Here is a 23987-nt window from a genome sequence, read left to right on the forward strand (position 1 = left end):
GTGTTTGAGTGTTTACAATCTGCTTTAGAATCAAGTTTATCAAGTTCTTTCTGTCACATTACGTCCAGTTCTCATGCAACTGTGTCATCTTGGTGATCTTCAACTGACACTTTTTGTCACACAGAACAACAGGTCAGAGTTTATAGCAGCTAAGATTTAAGATCAAAATCTACCTTTAGCCAACTGTCATGTCACAGGTGAACTATACAGAACAAAAGTTAGATCTTCCGTCAGCTTAATTTTAGCAGTTCAGGTATGTGACACTCCATCACTCACCTGTCCTGGACCAGCCAGAGCCAAGTCCTGTAAACTCAGGGGGCCTCCTTCATGCCCTGACTGAAACAACAACAGCAGCAGCACTGAAAATTTCTACTCCCGTGAAGTTCTTCTGCTAGCTTTATGTCATAATCAATGCCTATGTCTGCATTTTTAATGAACATTTTCTGTGTGTGTTTTTCAGCTTTGTCTTCCCCACAAAATTTATGTTTCAGACAACTTCTAGGTTCCATTGTGAATTCAACATTTATGTTAAGTAAGTAGGAACAAAACTGTTCCTTCTGGCTATTGAGAGTGGGCACAGGATTAGCAATCCTTGCTCTTTAAGTCAAATCCTTGCCCTTGAGCTTCAAATTGGTCTTAATTTTGGACAGCATTTCAGACTATCTCTATCATAGAACCCTTCATTAAAAACATGGAGTCTTTAGAACTGGATGTTTAAATTAAACAATGTCCTCCCAAAAACACAGAGTTAATAGAAACTGTGGCCAATGTGTATGATGTTACATGAAACAGATTCAGGTTAACAGTTAACAGGTAATCTTTTGGTACAATTCAACAAATTTCCCGAAAGTTAAAACTCATTTTTTAAGTCTCCTCATTGAGAGAATGGTAAAGGAATAGACTGTTATAAAACAGACTGTTATGAAATAGTTTGAAATTCAGTACTACAGTCAGTGCTGTTATGCTCACTCTGACAGTCTAAATTTGAAGAGAAACTCTCAAACCAGTCTTTCAGACTTCCACATCAGTAAATGTACATGAACCAAGGCTATATTCCGAATTATTAGTAGAGGTCTTATTTGATTTCCTGGGTAAAAATATTCAAACAGTAATACAAAGTGGGATCAAGTTCTGTAATTCTTCAACCTTCTTGCATGTTAATAAGGTGCTTATTCAAGCATATTCTGAAAGCATTATTCTGTGTACACTAATATAATTATACTTTCTGTGAAACCCTGAAATTGGCAAACCCAACCAACGTACGTTTGTCTCAAAAATCTAATTATAAATGAACATAAATTACACTGACAGTTGCTCTTTCGTATGCGAAAAGGCTGAGGAATTAGGGTGAGAAAAACACGGCACTGATTTCCAACACTTAAAAATACACTAGCTATATATGAATGACTTCTTCAAGATTCAACTTCATGATGCAAAACAAGAAAGAATCAAGAAAACTAATGCCAAGAGGAAAACTTCTTATTTCTGCCCATTTGATATTTTGTCCTTATAAAGGACAAAATAAGAGTCTGTATCAGACAAAGGGCACATCGCAAAACATGTATGGTTAAACCCCATCGTTCCCATAACCTTTTTAATACTGGCTAATGGTATTAATATCCTGTGCGCTAAACATGCTCAGCTGCATCTTATCTTTTCTCTGATGTTCTAAGTATTTAATTTATTTTATTATTCTTAAACGCCACACTCAAAAATATTTTATTGATTTGATGGCGGTGGAGGAAACCCACCAGCCTTTGTCAAGTCACTGACAAACTTTCTCATGCCTAATGTACAGGCTCCCACACCATTATGGGTGGAGAAAACCCATTAACCTTTGTCGAGTCACTGACAAACTTTCTCATGCCTAATGTACGGACTTCCACACCATTGTGGGTGGAGAAAACCCACCGACCTTTGTCGAGTCACTGACAAACTTTCTCATGCCTAATGTACAGACTTTCCACACCATTATGGGTGGAGAAAACCCATTAACCTTTGTCAAGTCACTGACAAACTTTCTCATGCCTAATGTACAGACTTTCCACACCATTATGGGTGGAGAAAACCCATTAACCTTTGTCAAGTCTCTGACAAACTTTCTCATGCCCAATGTACAGACTTCCACACAATTGTGGGTGGAGAAAACCCATTAACCTTTGTCAAGTCTCTGACAAACTTTCTCATGCCTAATGTACAGGCTCCCACACCATTATGGGTGGAGAAAACCCATTAACCTTTGTCAAGTCACTGACAAACTTTCTCATGCCTAATGTACAGGCTCCCACACCATTATGGGTGGAGAAACCCATTAACGTTTGTCGAGTCACTGACAAACTTTCTCATGCCTAATGTACGGACTTCCACACCATTGTGGGTGGAGAAAACCCACCGACCTTTGTCGAGTCACTGACAAACTTTCTCATGCCTAATGTACAGACTTTCCACACCATTATGGGTGGAGAAAACCCATTAACCTTTGTCAAGTCACTGACAAACTTTCTCATGCCTAATGTACAGACTTTCCACACCATTATGGGTGGAGAAAAACCCATTAACCTTTGTCAAGTCACTGACAAACTTTCTCATGCCCAATGTACAGACTTCCACACAATTGTGGGTGGAGAAAACCCATTAACCTTTGTCAAGTCACTGACAAACTTTCTCATGCCTAATGTACAGACTTTCCACACCATTATGGGTGGAAAAAACCCATTAACTTTTGTCGAGTCACTGACAAACTTTCTCATACCTAATGTACAGACTTTCCACACCATTATGGGTGGAGAAAACCCACCAACCTTTGTCGAGTCACTGACAAACTTTCTCATGCCTATTGTAGAGACTTCCACACCATTGTGGGTGGAGAAAACCCACCAACCTTTGTCAAGTCACTGACAAACTTTCTCATGCCTAATGTACAGACTTCCACACCATTGTGGGTGGAGAAAACCCACCAACCTTTGTCGAGTCACTGACAAACTTTCTCATGCTTTAATTACAGATTTCCACACCATTTTGGTGGAAGACGAGAGGCCTCTACAATGAACAGAATCCTTAGTCTGCACACAAACACGTAGACCACACCAAGTTACATCATTGTTTTGTGGGCAACATACATTTTATTCCAATGTCAGAGGAGGGTATAAAAATAATGCATATAAATTACCTAATCTGCAGAAAATTTGGAAGGTCCCAGCAATTTTTCATGTTGAAGACATATTTACATGATCAGAAAGGTTTGAAAATCAGGAAAATCATAAAAATATCATGATCAGACAAGATAAAAAGTTGGATTTTCAGCCTTATTTATATCCCATTCTCGACATTTTTGAGTCGGCTCACCTGCAAAAAAAGATAAAATACAACTGGTGTCATTTCATTGTCGCAGAGGCCCCATGAAAAATGCGAGGAGGACAAATCTAGGACTCCCTGTGGAAATGCCGGGGCTTGACCCCACACCATTCCACTGAACAACACATACATAACCCACTCCCTCCTATATCCCACTGCTTGTCTCGTAGTACTACAGGTGCTTGGTAAGCAGTACCTGATCTTGTAGACTGAGCGCTATAGCCAGCTCCACCATGGTCTCGTCATCTGCATCTGGGGGGATGTCCACCATGGGAGGGAAGTTCCCACCGGCGTTAAGGAGCTCCTCCAGGGGTATGGGGTTGCCCTGGTGGTTCTGGTCAGAAGGTTCCAGTACCATGGGCTCATGGTTGTTCTCCTAAAACAACAACAACACCCAGTTCTCACAAACGTGTCCCCAACTAACTTTTTGTAGCTTTTTACATAAATTACGTTACCTTGTACCACCTCAGCTCAGAAAACATCATGAGAAACTTTTCAAAAAATGTGCCCACAGCTAATTCTATACAGCAGACACTGTAAGCCCCATACTGGCTTCCATATTTACAAGCTATTCTTGGGGCGTGGACTTCATTTCATCTAATTGCCTTTCCAAGTTCAGATTCTTCCGTGATACATATTCCATTACCCATGAAGACTAAGAGTCTATTTTTCATAAAAAATCTATCTTTCAAGGTCCTCAGAGACATCATGCATAAAGGGCAACACTTTTTTTTAGCTAATCATGAAAACATATTCACCAGATGATTTACATGTTGGTAGACAAACCAGTCTATTCATTAAAGCTGAGCTTGTAAGATGTGAGCTGGCCTGTAGCCTGAGATGTCCTCATTGACCTGGCCTTTAATAAACGTCAGAATCTCTTCTTTCTCTTACCAAACTAGTAATGGTCTTTCATAGCTTACCAGCTTAACTTCATGATTATCATGGAGGCCAAACTGTATGATGGACATAAAATAACACTGTAGAATCTAGCTTTTGAGAAATTTACACACCAGATTTAACGTATGGGTTCTTAGGGTCTGTGTAATGTGCCTCCTTGTTGCAGTACGGATGCCCACCGCTCTTTTATCTAGTGCTGCTTCACTGAAACGACTTCCTGATTCATCATACTCTGATTTCACATTAAAGCCAAAAAAACAAACAAACATAAACTACCTCCTGTATGATATACTGTATGATAATTCACACTATGAAACAAGGTGCACTGTTAAGACAACATTGTGACCAATAAGGAAGGGAGGTAACAAAACACTTGAGACTGACCACGACTTCATACTGGTCCGAGTCTTGATCTGCCTCCACCTGTAGCAGGTCCGGAGGAGGGCCGCTGAGAGATGGGGTGTTGTCAGACTGAGATTTGTCTCCCCTGTCGTCATCATCATCGTCATCATCCTCACCACCAGCGCCACCTACAGTCACAAAATACAGTTATGTTTAACTCGTTATTCACCAGACAAAGGATCCAGGCGACACCAACTATGTTATGTGTTTTGCTGAGGAGTCAAAGCTACAAAATCCACATACGCAACGGAAAATAAATTTTATGATCGACCATAGTTTTGTCTGACCTTGATGATTTTTTGATTTTTATTTTTTTCAAGGCATTCTAATCACAAAATATGCCTTCGATAGTAAAACTTGTGGAGTCATTCCCAGAAACTAAATGGCACTTAATAAAACGAAGTAATTTTGCTTGTAAACAAAAATTTAAACTGGTGGCCTTACTTGTGAATTACATGTATTATCTTTAGTATTTCTTTTAGCCATGAATATGTCTCACCTTATCTGGTCTCTCTACTGACACACTCACAACGCTACCTCACTGAACTGGTATGCTGAAGACACCAGACATGACACAGAGACACCAGCCAGTAATGTGTACAGGTCAATGTTATGACCAAGAATCTACTCCTTTGTTTACCACTCTCATTGGCACAGGATCAACTGACACAAGACTGAACCGTACCGACACCTATTAAACTGGATCACAGAGTATGAATCCAAGAAATACCTGGCAAGTTTTGGGGTTTAGGCCTAAGCAAGTACCCTGTACATGAGGTCCTTGCTGGAGTCAGATAAGTGTGTTTTACTGACACTAATCTCAAAGCTGTGTGTATATTGATTTATTTATTTATTTGAGTGGTGTTTAACGCCGTAATCAAGAATCACTTATACGACGGCGGCCAGCATTATGGTGGGTGGAAACCAGGATACCCACGACCAACCGCAGGTAGCTGCAGACCGTCCCACGTACGGGCTGTGGGTATAAGACAGTAAATCAACAATAAACATAAATAAAATGTGTATTAAAGGTTTTTTGTTCTTTCATCACAAAACTTTGCAAGAAAGTCAGGAACTGTTTTTAACACTTTGTGCCCAGCTTACCCGGGGAGCTACACCTGGGGGGCGAAGGAATAAAGACTCGTCGTCTCCTGTGGTTGGGTCGTAGCGCTCTGATCATGGCCTGCTTGCAGGAGAAACTTACTGCTGGGTCCTACAACACAAATATAGCTTCGTTTTATTACACTACATATTGTAAAAAGGCAAATAATTACTTGGTGGTAAATTTCTACTTAAACGTGTTACCTCTGTCATGCCAAATTACCATAGCACAGATACATTTAAGGCACTAATGAAACTTTGGAATGAGAAAGGCGGCCAACAGTGAAAAGAAAACGATCTTTATATAACATTACAATACAGATTAAAAAAAAAAAGAACACAATAAAAGAAATATACGAAATTATTTTTAATGTTTGATTATGTCTTAAATAGAACTATATACATACGCATTTCTCAATTTTCAAAATGAAATTCCAGAAAGTTCCAGAAAGGTATCACTTACTTTTACACATCTAACTAGGTCGAAATTATACCCATGAGAATTCAATAAGTTTGCCTCTTGGCTGTGTTAGGTAAACTTACTGGACACAGAAGCAGTCTGATGTAATGCTTGGTTGCCAAGGGCACGTTGTCAAGGTCACACAGAGTGAAGGCATGAATGGTCTCCACCATCGCTCCTACAGTAGCTTCAATGTGACCCAACCCTGCAACAACAACAACACTCACAAAATAACAAGCTAGGTGCACTACCTGCTTTTCACGCATTATCACGCAAGATTTGTAATACTGGAGCATCCCTGTAAGTGGGAATTTGCGAGTCACGTGGTCTGTCTAGAAGAGAAAAGCCAACAGTGCACCTCAATGAAAATAAAAACAATCTGACTGGTGACTGTCATTTTCAGGAATGTGACAGTTGTCAAGTCTTCTTTCTTTTTGTGGCAAAAACTTCAGAGAGCCTGGATTAAAACACCAAAAACTGGGCTCAAACCCCAGCAGAACCAAACCAAAAGGAATGGAACTTGACATCCTTCATCCAAGAGGACTTCCTGGATTACACAATATCACACTATCCAGCTTCTACATGTCAGACCAAAACTTGTATGCTACATCCTACACCAGCCCTTACTCTAAAGTCACAAACTCACCACAGGCAAACCACTAACAGACTACAAGCACACTACTGGGAGGCTCCTCACTTTGATTTAAGACTTCCCCAGCAGAACCAAACCAAAAGGAATGGAACTTGACATCCTTCATCCAAGCGAACTTCCTGGATTACACAATATCACACTATCCAGCTTCTACATGTCAGACCAAAACTTGTATGCTACATCCTACACCAACCTTTACTCTAAAGTCACAAACTCACCACAGGCAAACCACTAACAGACTACAAGCACACTACTGGGAGGCTCCTCGCTTGATTTAAGACTTCTACCTTTATCGTATTGATTGTTGGTAAACGCCACACTCAAGAACATTCAACATTTACGGTAACAGTCATTTTCAACAGATGAGGAAACTGTGATGCCCATAAACCACCGACCTTTGGCACATATCTGATGATCTTTCCCACCTTTAGTCCAGTTTAAACTTAATGCGGTGACCAAGTAACTACACATTTTACACCTGGCAGCCTGATGTTGTAAGAACAAACCTGCAATTATCCAGGTCAAGACTGACGTACCTGGCAAACAGACAGGTGCCAACATGGGGTTAGCAGGTTTGATCTCATGAAGTCTCCAGAACGTGTTCGCCAGACGGCTGATGAAGTGTTGAGAGTCAGGCTCCACAGTCTTTGAGGCCACGCCCTTACTGTCTTTGTCAGTGATCTCATGAGCTGGGGGTAAAAACACAATCCCGGGGTTTAACTAATTTTAGACATTTATTTGATTGGCGGTCAGTTATGTGGGTGGAGGAAACTGGAATGCCCCTGGTAAAACGGATATAACTTTGTCAAAACTGAATAAAACAGGCCAAACATCGAATATGATCTGTAAATCCCCTTGGTGAAGCCATGTAGCAAGTTTTAATTCACAGTAATGAGCCCCTTTGAAAACAAGGCTGGAAAACTGCTGATGAACTTGATCTGTAACTCATCATGGTGAAATTTTGTACAAAGCTCAAACACGACGAGACATTAGAAAAAACAAAAACCTGCAAAACTATTTCATGACAGGCAGGGAAGATAATCTTACAGTCCTCTTTGACACAGGTTGATGGGTCATAAATCCACATCAAACTACAAAGTCCACATACCTGTGCCAGAGTCTGGTGTACTGACAACAGGCTTCTCCGTGTACCGGACCAGATTGTTGGGCCTGGCCACAGCCACTGACCGCGCAGTGACCACCAGCCTCTGGAAGCCCTCCACATCCAGGTGACCACCGTCCTGAGAGAGGCACTGCATCACATGACACAGCTGAGACTGGTCCTGGTAACAAGTTATTCCATGGGTATTCTCAACAAACTAATATGAATTCTATTTTATTTATAAAATTCATACCATGATAGTCCTAGAGATTTTAATCATATTCTTTTCAGCTGATGTGGAATTTATTCACATGTAAAACATGTTTGGTACCAAAAGAGTTTCTTCATTAAATTTAAGAATACAGTGTACCCGTACATGTAATGTTTTCATACCGACATGCAGAGTACACTGCTCCCTCAATACCCTCATTCCCCAACCATTTGGCATATGAAAGAGCAACTGTCAGTGCAATTTATGCATCTTTTTCATTTCGTTTTGGAGACATAACTATATTGGTTGGGTCAGGCTAATTTTAGGTTTACACAAAAGGTATAGTTTTATCTATCTACACAGAATGATGCCTTCAAAATGTGCTTAAATAAACACCCTGCAAACGTGTGAAAAGGTTCAAGAATTACAATAATTAAAACAGGGTTCTTCAATAATTTTGATGTCAAAGCATACAAACAATGTTTAAACAATTTCCCTGAGAGATATAAAGATATAATAAATCCTGGTTTGTTTTCGCATGAATAGACAAACTACAGACAAACCACAGACACACTACAGACAAACTGCAGACAAACAACAGACACACTACAGACAAACCACAGACAAACCTATTGTTCTAAAATAATCGAGTTAACACCTAATTCTTGAACCATCCACTATGGCTACTGTGACCTGATGACTGACCTTGTGGCTGTGGTAGGCCGTCTTGTTGGAGTAAAGGGAGCTAAGCAATGACTTGGTGTGTTGTTGTACACTGGTGGGTGTGGGTAAAGTCAGCAGCTCTGTGGCCAGGTCAAGGGCAGTCTTCGCACATGGGGGCTGTCCATGGAGAAAATTAGTCATTTATTGTTCAATGCTGTACTCCAGAATATTTCATTTATAAAACAAGTAGTCAGTTTGATGGATGGAGGACACTGGACTATCCTGCCAAAGTAAACCACAAACCTTTGACAAGTGACTTACAAACTTTCCATCGTCGTATAAATCCCTGTCCAGACTATCCAACATCGTTCAACTTCTGTTGACTCAACAGCAAGTTGAATGCTGTTGAGGTGAGTTGAGTATCCCGTCCACACTACAAATCAGATACGTCAACACTGTCCAACACTGCTGTCGTGTGCCAAATGCCTTAAGACGGTCACGTTACTTCTACACGCCCGCTGATTGGCCACTGGCACTCAACTTGACTCAACCCGTTGACAAAAAATACACATGCACATTTTCGAATCAACCATGTTGGATGATGTTGAGTGTTGTTGAACCAAGTTGAAGAACCCATCCAGACTACTCAACACGGCTCAACTTGTTGACTCAACTTCAAGTTGACTCTTGTTGAGTCAACAAAATTTGAGCGATGCTGGATAATCTGGACAGGGCTTAAGTGAAATATTCTTGAGTGCAGCGTAAAACACCAATTCAATAAATAAATACACAAACTTTTACACATTTTAACACAGATTTTTCAGACAAATTTCTTGATGGAATGCAAGTACTTCAAACAAACATTAGTTGAAAGAGCCAGTGAGGGCCTAAAACACCTGAATTATTTACTTAATTATCTTATAATTTGAAGCAGAACTTGTAATACTCACCTTTTCTTCGGGTTGATTGGAAGCAAAGGCTCCGTCCAACACTTCAAGGGCACTGGCCAATAGCCTAGAGAATACAGGGTTCATTACAATGTTTTACCATCACAATTATTTTATGCACACTATTCCCTCAAAACAAACTTTACATCAGCCATTAATACAATGTTCTATTTGTTTTTATTTCTTCTGATGATTCTTTTTTGCCCCTTTCTGCTTCAAATCATTTTCACATGAGTATCTTTTTGTGGCAGGTCAATCCCTATGCCAACATATTCAGACTGTTGTCTCACTGAGACACCAGACACCTGATCTGCCACAGTATATACCCGGCCTAGCAGTATTTAACCTATCGCCTTACGCTCAGTGCAACATCACAAAAGTAGCAAGACTTCAAATTATGAAATCTTAGGCACTACATTAGGCATGGCATGGAAACCATTTACCTAGGAAAAAAAATACCTACATTACGTTTATCTCAGAAAGAGTCATAGGTCTGACTGAGTTTTATATCCTACAGTCCTTTTCCCATTGCAATCTTTACCTATCAGTGGATGTTAACGGCAGGGGCGTGAGTGTGCTGCACTCTGTGTCAGCTGGCTGTAGCGCTCCTGACATCGGTACTTTAGACGCCGCTGTCACAGCGTTCTCTGTGAACTCCTCCGTCTCTTCTGGCCAACCAAACGACTCCTTAGACTTGACGTAGACCTTGATGGAGTCTATGAGCGTCACGCCTGCCAGGTCGACACTCGCTCCAACTGTCAAGCACAACAACATGGTTCTCACCATGAATAGTACATACCGTATATGAACAATTAACACATTCCTATCACTTTTAGAAGAAGTTGTCCTGAGGTTTAAACAGCGTTTAGAATACTACAAATCCCATAGGCAGGCAACATGTATCATCTGTCAATGACACACCCTCTCACCAGTTTTATAACTCACACAGGCCAAAATGTGTCCTGAACTGAAGCTGCAGTCAGCTATATATATATATATATATATATATATATATATATATATATATATATATATATATATAGATGTAATATACTGAGGGCAAAGTTGTTATAAAAATACAAAAGTTATGCCAAGAGTTGTACACTGGACTGACGGTCTATTGCAGTCCACAATAAACAGAGCTGTGAAGAGTCCGAGAGTTAGACCTGTTTATACATTAAAGGTGACATTCCAATTAAATACCTTAATAAGAGTTCTGTCAAAAGAATATGTAGAGACCTGCCTACTGTATGTATGTTTTAAGATTTCCCTTTGTATGTTGTGCAGGTAATAAAGTCCAATCTTACTGAAGAGCGTGAGCTTCTTGTCAGCTGTGAGGGACTCCTCTCTGGTGAAGGGCAGGTCGTACCAGCGGGCGCGGTTCACATTCACCTATCAGGTAGGAATAATAAGACAGTTAATTACTGTTCTGTAACACCCCAACCCACCAATCTATACTCGTGACATCAATTAGGTTTATGGCTGAGAGAGCTCCTGAAGCAGGGTGTCGGCCAAACAAGCAGGAGCTGCATTTTTCCTCAAGACCTTTCTGACAGAGAACATCTGACATAAAATATGTCTAGATCCCCACCGAAGGCCACCAATAATTTAATGTTAAATTTGCATTATCGATAGGTCAGCACCATATTTGCAAATGATACACTGAAGACGTAATATGTATCAATTTCCATTTCCCTGATCAGTTTTATGTATTTATAAAAAGGCTTATCAAACACTTTTAGGGCAAAACTTTCAGGAAAAACTGTTTTTTTTATAATGCACCAGCAATTTATGTAGTGACATCAGGTTTTCAAAACACACTTCACCATGGACTTATTCTAAAAATCACAGACTTTACTGAAACTGACTCAATTCAGGACAGGAAATGGCGACACAGGTAAGACGAGTTTTGCTCACATGTGTCGTCCTGTTGAAGACTTCCAGGTACAAGGGTACTCTTTCCAGGCTCTGACTGCCCACCAGCACCCTTACCCCGACCATCACGGTGGAACTGTTAGTGTTCAGGATGTCAATGGAGAAACCAGACGGCTGTAAAAGGGAACAGTGGATTACGGTAAACACGGAAGTACAAACGCCTTATGGCTAAGGCCATGAGGACAAAAATGTACTACAACCTAAAGACTAAGGCCATGAGGACAAAAACATACTACAGCCTAAAGACTAAGGTCATGAGGACAAAAATGTACTACAACCTAAAGACTAAGGCCATGAGGACAATAAATGTACTACAACCTAAAGACTAAGGCCATGAGGACAAAAATGTACTACAACCTAAAGGCTAAGGCCATGAGGACAAAAATGTACTACAACCTAAAGTCTAAGGCCATGAGGACAAAAATGTACTACAACCTAAAGGCTAAGGCCATGAGGACAATAAATGTTCTACAGCCTAAAGACTAAGGTCATGAGGACAAAAATGTACTACAACCTAAAGGCTAAGGCCATGAGGACAAAAATGTACTACAACCTAAAGACTAAGGCCATGAGGACAACAAATGTACTACAAACTAAAGACTAAGGCCATGAGGACAAAAACATACTACAGCCTAAAGACTAAGGCCATGAGGACCAAAATGTACTACAACCTAAAGACTAAGACCATGAGGACAGAAATGTACTAAGGCTAAGGCCATGAGGACAAAAATGTAGTACAAACTAAAGACTAAGGCCATGAGGACAGAAATGTACTACAACCTAAAGACTAAGGCCATGAGGACAAAAATGTAGTACAAACTAAAGACTTGGGCCATGAGGACAAAAATGTACTACAACCTAAAGACTAAGGCCATGAGGGCAAAAATGTACTACAACCTAAAGACTAAGGCCATGAGGACAAAAATTACTACAACCTAAAGACTAAGGCCATGAGGGCAAAAATGTACTACAAACTAAAGACTAAGGCCATGAGGACAAAAATGTACTACAACCTAAAGACTAAGGCCATGAGGACAGAAATGTAGTACAAACTAAAGACTAAGGCCATGAGGACAGAAATGTAGTACAAACTAAAGACTAAGGCCATGAGGACAGAAATGTACTACAACCTAAAGACTAAGGCCATGAGGACAAAAATGTACTACAACCTAAAGACTAAGGCCATGAGGACAAAAATGTAGTACAACCTAAAGGCTAAGGCCATGAGGACAAAAATGTAGTACAAACTAAAGACTAAGGCCATGAGGACAAAAATGTACTACAACGTAAAGACTAAGGCCATGAGGGCAAAAATGTACTACAACCTAAAGGCTAAGGCCATGAGGACAAAAATGTACTACAACCTAAAGACTAAGGCTATGAGGACAAAAATGTGCTACAACCTAAAGACTAAGGCCATTTGGACAAAAATGTACTACAACCTACAGAGTAATGGTTTTAAAATGAAGTAAGATATGCCAAAACAAGGAGAGGGATACATTTCTTAATAACTCCTCTATTTTATGTACAATTTCTGTTAATCCCTGTGAATCCTCAGAAATTACATCATCGATGAACACAACTGAATCGCTGGAGCAGCTTAGCGTTCCAATTCAGGTTCTCCGCCCAACAACGCTGTTTTGACAGCAATCAGTGTTGACATCACCACAGCAGGCTATTAAACTGTCAGACTGAACGTTACGACCTTAGAAATACTGCAGCTTAATGCCATTTTCACACTTCACAAAGAAAGCGGATGAAAGCCTAACACATACATTTCAAGTCTGGTTAACAAAGATATTCAACAACATCCATTCCAGAAAAGGTGCCTCATCCTTTATCATGTAGACCAGGTTCCACCAGTATGCAGTCCTATTACTGTTCCGAGCAAGTAACTGGCACGGCAATATGCCTACAGCACAGGTAGTTGTCATGTGAATGTAACTATTTCTTTATGTTGAATACCTGGCAATGCCAGGGAGTACCAAGATTTTAGGCACGGTTAACTCAGAACCGAATACGGCTCTCCTACTCATCAGGTGGAATGCCTGAATTGAGACACTGCGAAAGTGGACTGACTTGCTCACCTTAGTACAGGCGATGTACATGCCCGTGGTGTTCAGCCGGTGTTTGATCTGCTGAGTGTTGTACACCTGGAGAACATCATTACCTCCAAACTGTAACACAGAACAGAGACAAGGTGATAAATATGCCACAGGTGTTGTACACCTGGAGAACATCATTAACTCCAAACAGTAACACAGAACAGAGACAAGGTGATAAATATGCCACAGGTGTTGTACACCTGGAAAACATCATTACCTCCAAACTGTAACACAGAACAGAGACAAGGTGATAAATATGCCACAGGTGTTGTACACCTGGAGGACATCATTAACTCCAAACAGTAACACAGAACAGAGACAATGTGATAAATATGCCACAGGTGTTGTACACCTGGAGAACATCATTACCTCCAAACTGTAACATAGCACAGAGACAAGGTGATAAATATACCACAGGTGTTGTACACCTGGAGAACACCACTACCTCCAAACTGTAATATAGCACAGAGACAAGGTGATAAATATGCCACAGGTGTTGTACACCTGGAGAACACCACTACCTCCAAACTGTAATGTAGCACAGAGACATGGTGATAAATATGCCACAGGTGTTGTACACCTGGATAACATCGTTACCTTCAATCTGGAACACAACATGGAAGTAAAACATCTATTGCAAAAATTTATGTTTCTAATGCTACCTTTCACTGCATTCCTATAAATCTTTTAGGCTGTAAGAATCAATTACAAAGCAAGGTCCAAATATGTTTACTTGTGTCCTTTTTTAATATAAAAGCATTGATGGTCAGGTTCATGGGTAGAGCCTGAGATAACAGCCTCACCTGGGATCATCAGGTTCATGGGTAGAGCTTGAGATAACAACCTCACCTGGGATCATCAGGTTCATGGGTAGAGCCTTAGATAACAACCTCATCTGGGATCATCAGGTTCATGGGTAGAGCCTGAGATAACAACCTCACCTGGGATCATCAGGTTCATGGGTAGAGCTTGAGATAACAGCCTCACCTGGGATCATCAGGTTCATGGGTAGAGCCTGATATAACAAATTCACCTGAGATCATCAGGTTCATGGGTAGAGCTTGAGATAACAGCCTCATCTGGGATCATCAGGTTCATGAGTACAGCCTGGCATACCAACGTCACCTGAGATCATCAGGTTCATGGGCAGAGCTTGAGATAACAATCTCACCTGAGATCATCAGATTCATGGGTAGAGCCTGATATAACAAATTCACCTGAGATTATCAGGTTCATGGGTAGAGCCTGAGATAACAACCTCATCTGGGATCATCAGGTTCATGGGTAGAGCTTGAGATAACAGCTTCACCTGAGATCATCAGGTTCATGAGTACAGCCTGGCATGCCAACCTCACCTGAGATCATCAGGTTCATGGGCGGAGCCTGATATAACAACTTCACCTGAGTTCATCAGGTTCATGGGTAGAGCCTGAGATAACAACCTCATCTGGGATCATCAGGTTCACGGGTAGAGCTTGAGATAACAGCCTCACCTGGGATCATCAGGTTCATGAGTACAGCCTGGCATACCAACCTCACCTGAGATCATCAGGTTCATGGGCAGAGCCTGAGATAACAACCTCACCTGAGATCATCAGGTTCATGGGTAGAGCTTGAGATAACAGCCTCACCTGGGATCATCAGGTTCATGAGTACAGCCTGGCATACCAACCTCACCTGAGATCATCAGGTTCATGGGCAGAGCCTGAGATAACAGCCTCACCTGGGATCATCAGGTTCATGGGTAGAGCCTGATATAACAGCTTCACCTGAGATCATCAGGTTCATGGGTAGAGCCTGAGATAACAACCTCATCTGGGATCATCAGGTTCATGGGTAGAGCTTGAGATAACAGCTTCACCTGAGATCATCAGGTTCATGAGTACAGCCTGGCATGCCAACCTCACCTGAGATCATCAGGTTCATGGGCGGAGCCTGATATAACAACTTCACCTGAGATCATCAGGTTCATGGGTAGAGCCTGAGGTAAACAACCTCACCTAGGATCATCAGGTTCATGTGTAGCGCCTGAGATAACAACCTCATCTGAGACCATCAAGTTCATGGGTAGAGCCTGAGATAACAACCTCACCTGAGATCATCAGGTTCATGTACATGCGAGTGAGTCACTGAGAACTGGGAGTGTTGACAAAAAATTGGCATTGATTGTGTCCTGGTTATCTTTGAAATGTCATACACTGAAAATTGATCTTAAAACTGATACTTAAGCCGAAAATAAAAGTAAGTTTCATCATACAAACAACTGAAAACTGTGTAAAAATACCTTCATTCATTTTTTTAGATTTTTTTAATAGCGCTAAAAGGCATTCTAATATTAGAATTTTATCGTGGGCTTTATGGGCCATACTGATGATAACCAGGAACTTTTTTCCTGATGTTCACTAGAGAGGATGGAATTTTTTAGAACATTATTTCAGTAATCTTTTACTCATGGGTTAAAAGATTTATCACAACATTCAGTGTCATGATTAAAATTGGAAAAACTTCCTGTGACGACAGAGTTCCTAAACTCTGATAGCATGGTTCCCTTTCACTGTAAGAATTAGTAATACAAAGTACAGAAAGTTAGTTGCTCAAAAAAAAAAGTTTCCTGTGAAAAAATACCTTTGATTTCTCCACAACACAGGTGCGTTAATAATGTTCATCTTTAACATTTGTGTTTACCAAATAGGGGTAGGTATGGATGACACCAAAACATTTACCTCCACATCGTTTGTTTGTTGACAGTGCTCGAAGAAGTCCATGGGAAAACTCACAGCTCTGCCCTGCCGACCTGAGAGAAACATACAAAATAGTGTGATAAATGCCTACACTCTGCTCATAACTCTTCGATACAGAACTCCTAACATTTTCAGTATTCCTTTAACAAGTACACTATATATGTATATCTACAGCTGGTGACAAAGGTTTAGTTAGATTCGGTTCTGTGACAAAAAACTGACTGGACAGACAGGGACAACATTAAAACATATAATATGGTGAAAGTTTTATAGAAATATAAAAAGTGTGCACGTAGTCGCCTCTGACATACAAAATACAATCTGAAACACCACATCCACCTAGTAACAGGTGAGGGCATGCAATTTTTATCCAAAGTAATGGCGACTAAGATCCAAGCTGAATTGATCACACAATGAGTTCTACACTACCAGATTGTGCACATCTCAAAAGCTGGAATGAACATCTCAGGAGAAAGGTTTCCCACGGGTACAGAAACATTATTATACCGGCCTTCTAATCAAACCTCTTGTTTCTTACGGGAACCCCGGGTTGCTCACCTGACTTGGAGACTTTCTTCTTCTTTGCTGGTTTCAGCACTTGAATGGCACTCTGAGGTTGTAGGTACGGGGAGAGCCAGTAGCCCGTCTTGTCCACATTAGCCATGTAGATTCTCAGGCTGCCATCCTCACACAATACGATCATAGTTGTACGCTGTTGCTGCAACAACAACGCAAGAACAGCATGTCATCTTGAGTTTTTATGTACATGTGTATGTATTTCATTGGGATTTAATGCTGTGTTCAAAGAAAATTTCAATTTTGTGACAGCAGTTTATGATTGGGGGAAACTAGAATAAATTTTGTTAATTATCTGTTCATATCTTAAACAATTACAACCTCACTAACCTCTGTGAATTTTAAAAAAATTGTGCTGATACTTTTTCCATTTCTTTAACACATAGTCTGGTCTGGTATTTACTTATGCAAAAACAAAATATAAGGATCAATAATAAAATGTCTTCACTGTACAAGTCTTGATTTTTTTTACTGCAAAATATTTCTTTACAGCTGGACACAGAAATGTTAAACCAAGTATTAGAAAACCTTGAGCATCTTTTTGTTTCTTTTGTTTTTTTATTTATTTATTTATTTGACTGGATTTTTTTTACGCCCTCCCCAAGAATATTTCACTTATACGATAACGGCAAGCATTATAATGAGAGGTACCGGGCAGAGGACGGGGGAAACCCACTACCATCTGCAGGTTGCTGCAAGACCTTCCCACGTACAACTGGAGATAAAATCCGCATGACTTGAACTCCCAGCAATCACATTTTAGTGGGAGGCCCCTCACGGTCACTGCACTGTGCTAGCGTGCTAACTGTTTTGGTTTTCTAACTAACACATACCTGGTCTGAATTAGAAGCCACATGTCTGATTGCCACAACATCCTGAATCTGTGGACAAAACAGAGACAGGAAAACATTGAGTGATGACTATACATTAACCCATCTTGTAACAATTTTACACCTCACAAGAAGACATTCTGTAGGATGACCCACTTTGTGACAAAATGTTTAGTACATAAAATAAAGGCAGGAGAACAACGGTAATTTTTATAACTGTTTAAATAAGTCCGAACTTCACTAAATCTGTTTGATGAAACTAGTTAATTGCATTAAATCAGGCACATGGCAAGGATAGCTGACAATATGTATTCGTCCACCAACCCACCCGACACACCTCAAACCATTACCACTCTGTCACTTCTGGCCCTTCTCAATCCCAATCCCAGACCTTTTCTACAAAACAATCCACCAGAAAAAACAACCCAGAGAAGAAACCTCTTCTTGCTAACATCACCTGACTGAGCACTAACCTTGGCCTTGGCTGGTATGACCTTGACCTCCTGTATACAGATAGTATCTGGTCGGATCATAAGGACCACAGGGTTGTTGGAGGACTGAGTCATACAATACACCAGCCCTGGGTGACCCAACACCTCTGACCACTGCACCAGTGGCTGAGTGTTAGTACTGCCAGAGTTACTCCCCTTGTTCCCACCATTGGAACTGAAAGTGAAATGGGCCGACAAGGGATAAACAAAAAGTCTTCATGTTGCAGTGTTGTTAATAAGATAGTGCTTCGTCCTATCTTTTTTTCAAAATATCAAACACTCTTGTAAAATGCTCTATGCTTTACTGCCTAATGCCATTATCCTATTGCCACCATTTTGTGACCAAGCAGAGTTTCTCTCCTAGAAGCATACATGTAAGAACACATTTAAAGGAGAAGAAAATTTAAATATCAATCAAATACAAAATCAAAAGAGTATGCATTTCCTTGCAGGTGCATGCCATAAAAAAATTCTAATATGTACCTGAAGTTGATAAATTATAAATAAAGTCAGTGCCAAAATCCGCTTTGGGCGACTCCATTTTGCCCAAGAACTAGACCTGAAGTCTTCTGTGTTAGGAGGAGAATTGCCGTCAGAAACCGCCTAAGTGCAGTTCGTACATTTCCTGTAGAAGTCTTCTTCCCAGAAGGCAGCGGACAGCACAGTTCATTTTCCGCTTGATGACTGAGAAACCGATTGTTGGATGTAGGTTTCGAGTTCACACGAATGGCCAGCAATTTTAACGACTCTCATTGGCTGAGAGGCAACAAATCCCCAGCATAAATTACAGGGTGTTAAAGATGGAGGACGCTAAGAACTCAGCGATTTATGCCAGCTTTGCCATTTTCAGGCTTTACATGTATGGCAAGGAAAAATCGCAAAAATTATGCAACAGGCACCACCGAATTGTGCTCTTTTCAGCCTATAGTGTCATGTTTTTATATTTTTTTTTCTCCTTTAATTACTCATTAACATTTCTAATGCATTTACAGCCCTTAGAATTTGCCTAGGGTATTATACAGGAACGTTGTATAAATGTACATCAGCACAATCCACTGTATCTACAACTTATCTGATCAAGATGATGAAACGTAATGAAGTTACCTCTTAAAGACCAGAGGGAAAAGATTTGAACACATTGTCAGGTCCTTCGTTATTGTAGCCACGAAACTCTTTCCTAAAGAGAGAAAAAGGAAACGAATTGGTCACATGAGAAACTAGGCCGACAGACAGAAAAACAAACAAATTCGAATTTTGTTAAAGCCTGTTTTACATTTAATATATTTTAAAAAATGAAAAATGTTCCCATTTACTGTACTGCACCGTTATTCATTTATCTGTAATCATAAACTAAAAAGAGAGAAGATTTATACTTCCTTCTTTTCCCTACAATATATGTACAAGAATGATCGTCAACAAACTCTGCAATGTTAACTTGTATCCCTTCTCCCCATACCCAGTTCATACAAGTTTTCTCTCCAGTCATACAACAAAAGGTCTGCCACAAAACATGCAGGTTATCATGGGTTCCCACCAAGCTTTGTTCAGTTACGTCCAACCCTAACGCTGGCCACCGTGGTGTACGTGAAATATTTCTCACTACAGTGTAAAACACGTAATTAATAAACAAATAAATGAATGAAAAAAAAAATTAATAAATCTTCCCGCCTACACTTTCTTACCTTGAGAGAAGCTAAAGAAGAGAAGCTGTAAGGTATGGGAGTAATGTACAGACACGCCTCCTCCACATATCTGACCATTCGTGTCCTGTTCAAAACAAGGTGAACAACGTGGTTACAATAACATTTGTTTGTTCGCTTATGGTTAAATGTCACTTTCTACATGTACTTCATAGATCGATCATGTCTCCTAGTCTCCATTCTAACCAATCAGTGACCATGTCCTAGACATTTGACAACATCGCAATCAGCGTTAGTATACAGTATCCAACTCGAAAACATTACTGGTTCATTTCAAATCTTGAACTATGATCTATGAGCTGATTTTTCGGCCTGAGAAATTAAACTTTTGCCAACCTCAGCAATATTAATACTAACACAAAAGTGTCAAAATTTCAACTTTAAGAACCAAAAACTAAGTACTGTGACAGAGTTCTAAATCTGATTTTGGTTCAAAACCAGCTAAAGGAGTACCACAAATGCCAGCTTAGAAGTTTCTGACCTGAGCAAATGCTTTCATGAAGCCAGACCTTCTGTTACAAGGCTGTCTCACAAACTTTCCAACCACCATCACTTATGTGGATAAATCAACAAGATCCTGTGTCATTATCACTACAGATAACGGGATTTTAATTTCGATAGGCCATACTATTTTATTGGATGCTCAAAACCGTACAAAACATCAAAACTGACCTTGACATCTGCATGTTTGACCTCCAGCACATTGGTGATGTAGAATGGCCCATGCTGAGCACTGGACGCCTCTTCCATTGGCTGGGCATAGACGTACCCAGCAGACGACATCAGAACGAGGCTACGACCTTCCTCAGAGAAGACAAAGGTCGCATCCCTGACCTTGCCGCTCGGCAACAGGAAGTAGTATTGCGGGCTGATGGCATCTGTGCTGAGGTCGTAGATCTACAACAAGTACAGAGAAGTTTGATTACTCTGATTCATGTAGAACACAAGGAATGATGTATTTGTTTATTTACTAGACTAGTGTTTTATAACGTATTCAAAAGTATTTCACTTATACGACGGTGGAGAGCATTATGGTGGGAGGAAACAAGGCAGAGCCCAGGAGAAACCCACGACCATCCGCAGGTTGCTGGCAGACCAGAACACAAGGAATAACTCTGCACCAGTTCGCATAAATGTAAGTACTTAGGAGCCTATACAACATCATGTGAACATCTAAGCAGTGTTACGTTAAGATAAATGCACAACAATATCAGCTTCAACTTAATATCTAATTAGAAGGGAATCATTTGCACCCTAAGTTGAAACTGGATCAGTAAAATGAAAACTGAAATCACTTTCTACATGTACATGTATATCTTTGATGTTTACATCCTCAGTTGAAGATCTACCAGCCAATTAACGCTAAAAATTATGCATCGGCAGTTATCAACTCATCACTCTTCATAGTTTCCAGGGCAAGTCCTATTTCCTGTAAAGCCATACATGATGTATGGGTGTCAGCGAGTACAATTACAAGCAATAATAAAGGCTTCCAACATATACAACCACAAATAAAGATATGAGTCCAGCAAGACTGGTACCTTGACAAAATCTGCGGTGACAATGGCCAGCTCTGTCTGGGATCCTGGTAACCATATAGTCTGCGAACATACAACAGGAATTTTTTCTCAGGATGCCCGAATTAATAATTCAGACTTTTCATATTCATAATTACACTTCCTTTCTACTACTTTTGACTTTTCACCAATACAAATTGATGTAGGTAATAACAAATACAAATTAAACAGTCAAGTTTTTGACAGGGTTCTCTTTTACAAACAATATTTATGGTATTTAATTATCAGAGTACAATATCTGCTATAAACACAATACTGTGTATAGTCTTTGTACGCAAAAGACAATAATTTTCGTCAATCCTTTGCACAAAATCACCAAAATCAGTTTAGTGTGAAATGCTCACTGTCTATGACTTACAAGAATGTAGGGTCTCCCAACCGTTTCCTGTATCAGTGGAGAGAACTCTTACCTTGATGATGAAGTTGCCTGTAGAGAGGGCCGGCTGTAACACCATGTGGTTGGCCACAGCTCCTGAACTGGTGAATGTCAGCACGTGACAGTCCTGACAACATACCACACAGCACGATGAAAAAACAGAGCAGAAAGATGAATGCAAACTTAACCACCATCACTGTAGGTCAGCAGATGCTGATTGCTGAAACAGATTCTGGACGACATGAGTGTATAGCAAGCTCCTTAGTGGTATGTGTATCAGCTCAAATTCTACGCAAGCCGTGGCCAACTGAGCACGCTGACTACACTGATGTGTGAATTACATAATGTACACGTGAAACACAAATCTAGCACATAAACAGTTCATCTGGCACATCTCAGCATATTTACTTTATTTGGTTGGTGTTTTACGACGTACTCGAGAATATTTCACTTATACGACAGAGGCCAGCATTATGGTGGGAGAAAACCGTGAAGAGCCGGGGGGAACCCGCAACCATCCGAAGGTTGCTGACAGACCTTCCCACATAAGGCTGTAGGGGACATCTCAGGATAAGTACATTGTATAAATACCAATCTCATTGACCAGATACCTATTTATCACAAATGTTTACACGTTATTTTTGTTGTTTCACCTTAAGCCCACAAACGGCCAGGAAGTCCTCGTTACACGGGTTACCGGTGATGGACAGCACTGTGAATGGGATCGGGGCAGAGGACAATCTCTGAAAACAGTGCACACACGAAGAAGAACAGGTAAGAAATGAGCCAATTAAGTGGTGATACCTTCCTTGTATGTGAAAAGAAGGTGAGGATGTATCCTAAATAGCCTACAAAGGTGACTATAGATTTAGTATTCTGGCACATCAAAAGATCTGTACAAGTCATTTAGTGATTTCTGTGAAGTTCATTCTTGTCATCAAACTGTCATCCAAAGTTTTACATGTAAATGTAACTGACAATAATAAACTGAAGCAAATCATTTCCAACTGAATCTCTAGTGGTTAAAGCTTAGCTATCCCTGCTGCACAAGAGGGCATGTAGGCACAGACTTACCGTCAGTGTGAGCTTTTTCTTGCTGGAGTCTGCCTGTTTAAGAAGGGCAGATAACTGCAGGATGGTCAGTTTCCCCTTCTCATGGCTCACGGCCAGGTGTTGGCGCTTCCCGTGGGGGGATGCCAGGACGCACATGGCCACACGACGCAGCATGTGAGCGGTGATGAGCTGACGGATTGTCTGCCCTTGATCTCCGCTGTAGTTCATCCTCACATTTTCAAACGCTCCCTCTTGTGACCCCAGAGTAACAGTCTAAAGGAAGGAGCCACAGACTTAGTAATAGTAGGAATTTATTTGCAAGCGTGCAGTCGGAACCTGTCAAATGCCCACAAGCAGGTAAATTTTACTGACATCAAACGTTCATTTCCAAGCTGATCATTATGACATCACAATAACAACAGAACGATGATACAGTTGAAGCCAATACAATGTAACATTGCAGACTTTGCTCTGCACTCATTTTTTGATGTAACAATTGATGACACTAGCACCACCTCACAAAACATACCGCCTTCCCATTGAAAGAAAGACTGGACTTTTTTCCACACATAAAACAAACTGCACACTGAATAGGGCTTCACAACTTTCCAGGAAGTCCATGTGCATAAACAATCTGTTAAGTACAGCCAACATAAGAACATCAGATAAGATCATAATCCAATAGGTACTGCCATCTCTATACTAAGGGAAGCAAATCTTGTACCTCATGAACATTGGTGCCCCTCTACATACTGTAAATAATATAAAACTTCTCCCCACAAAACTGTATTTTTAGAAGCAAATAAATGTC

General features: G+C 40.4%; 1 protein-coding gene across 1 annotated transcript in view; it reads right to left on the reverse strand.

Moving 5' to 3' along the window:
- The window catches only part of LOC135480391 (E3 ubiquitin-protein ligase UBR4-like), a 161080-nt gene that overhangs the window by 84740 nt on the left and 52353 nt on the right, over nucleotides 1-23987 (reverse strand). Inside the window, 24 exon segments of the mRNA XM_064760220.1 lie at nucleotides 277-336; nucleotides 3551-3730; nucleotides 4639-4784; nucleotides 5761-5869; nucleotides 6301-6422; nucleotides 7406-7558; nucleotides 7978-8152; nucleotides 8888-9022; nucleotides 9796-9859; nucleotides 10334-10547; nucleotides 11100-11184; nucleotides 11710-11841; nucleotides 13815-13904; nucleotides 16556-16626; nucleotides 17132-17291; nucleotides 17983-18030; nucleotides 18453-18645; nucleotides 19575-19647; nucleotides 20153-20237; nucleotides 20843-21067; nucleotides 21712-21771; nucleotides 22158-22250; nucleotides 22777-22866; nucleotides 23198-23449. Coding sequence (XP_064616290.1) covers nucleotides 277-336; nucleotides 3551-3730; nucleotides 4639-4784; nucleotides 5761-5869; nucleotides 6301-6422; nucleotides 7406-7558; nucleotides 7978-8152; nucleotides 8888-9022; nucleotides 9796-9859; nucleotides 10334-10547; nucleotides 11100-11184; nucleotides 11710-11841; nucleotides 13815-13904; nucleotides 16556-16626; nucleotides 17132-17291; nucleotides 17983-18030; nucleotides 18453-18645; nucleotides 19575-19647; nucleotides 20153-20237; nucleotides 20843-21067; nucleotides 21712-21771; nucleotides 22158-22250; nucleotides 22777-22866; nucleotides 23198-23449 — 3015 coding nt within the window.

The sequence above is a fragment of the Liolophura sinensis genome, chromosome 13 (assembly GCF_032854445.1).
Source record: "Liolophura sinensis isolate JHLJ2023 chromosome 13, CUHK_Ljap_v2, whole genome shotgun sequence".
Lineage (NCBI taxonomy): Eukaryota > Metazoa > Mollusca > Polyplacophora > Chitonida > Chitonidae > Liolophura > Liolophura sinensis.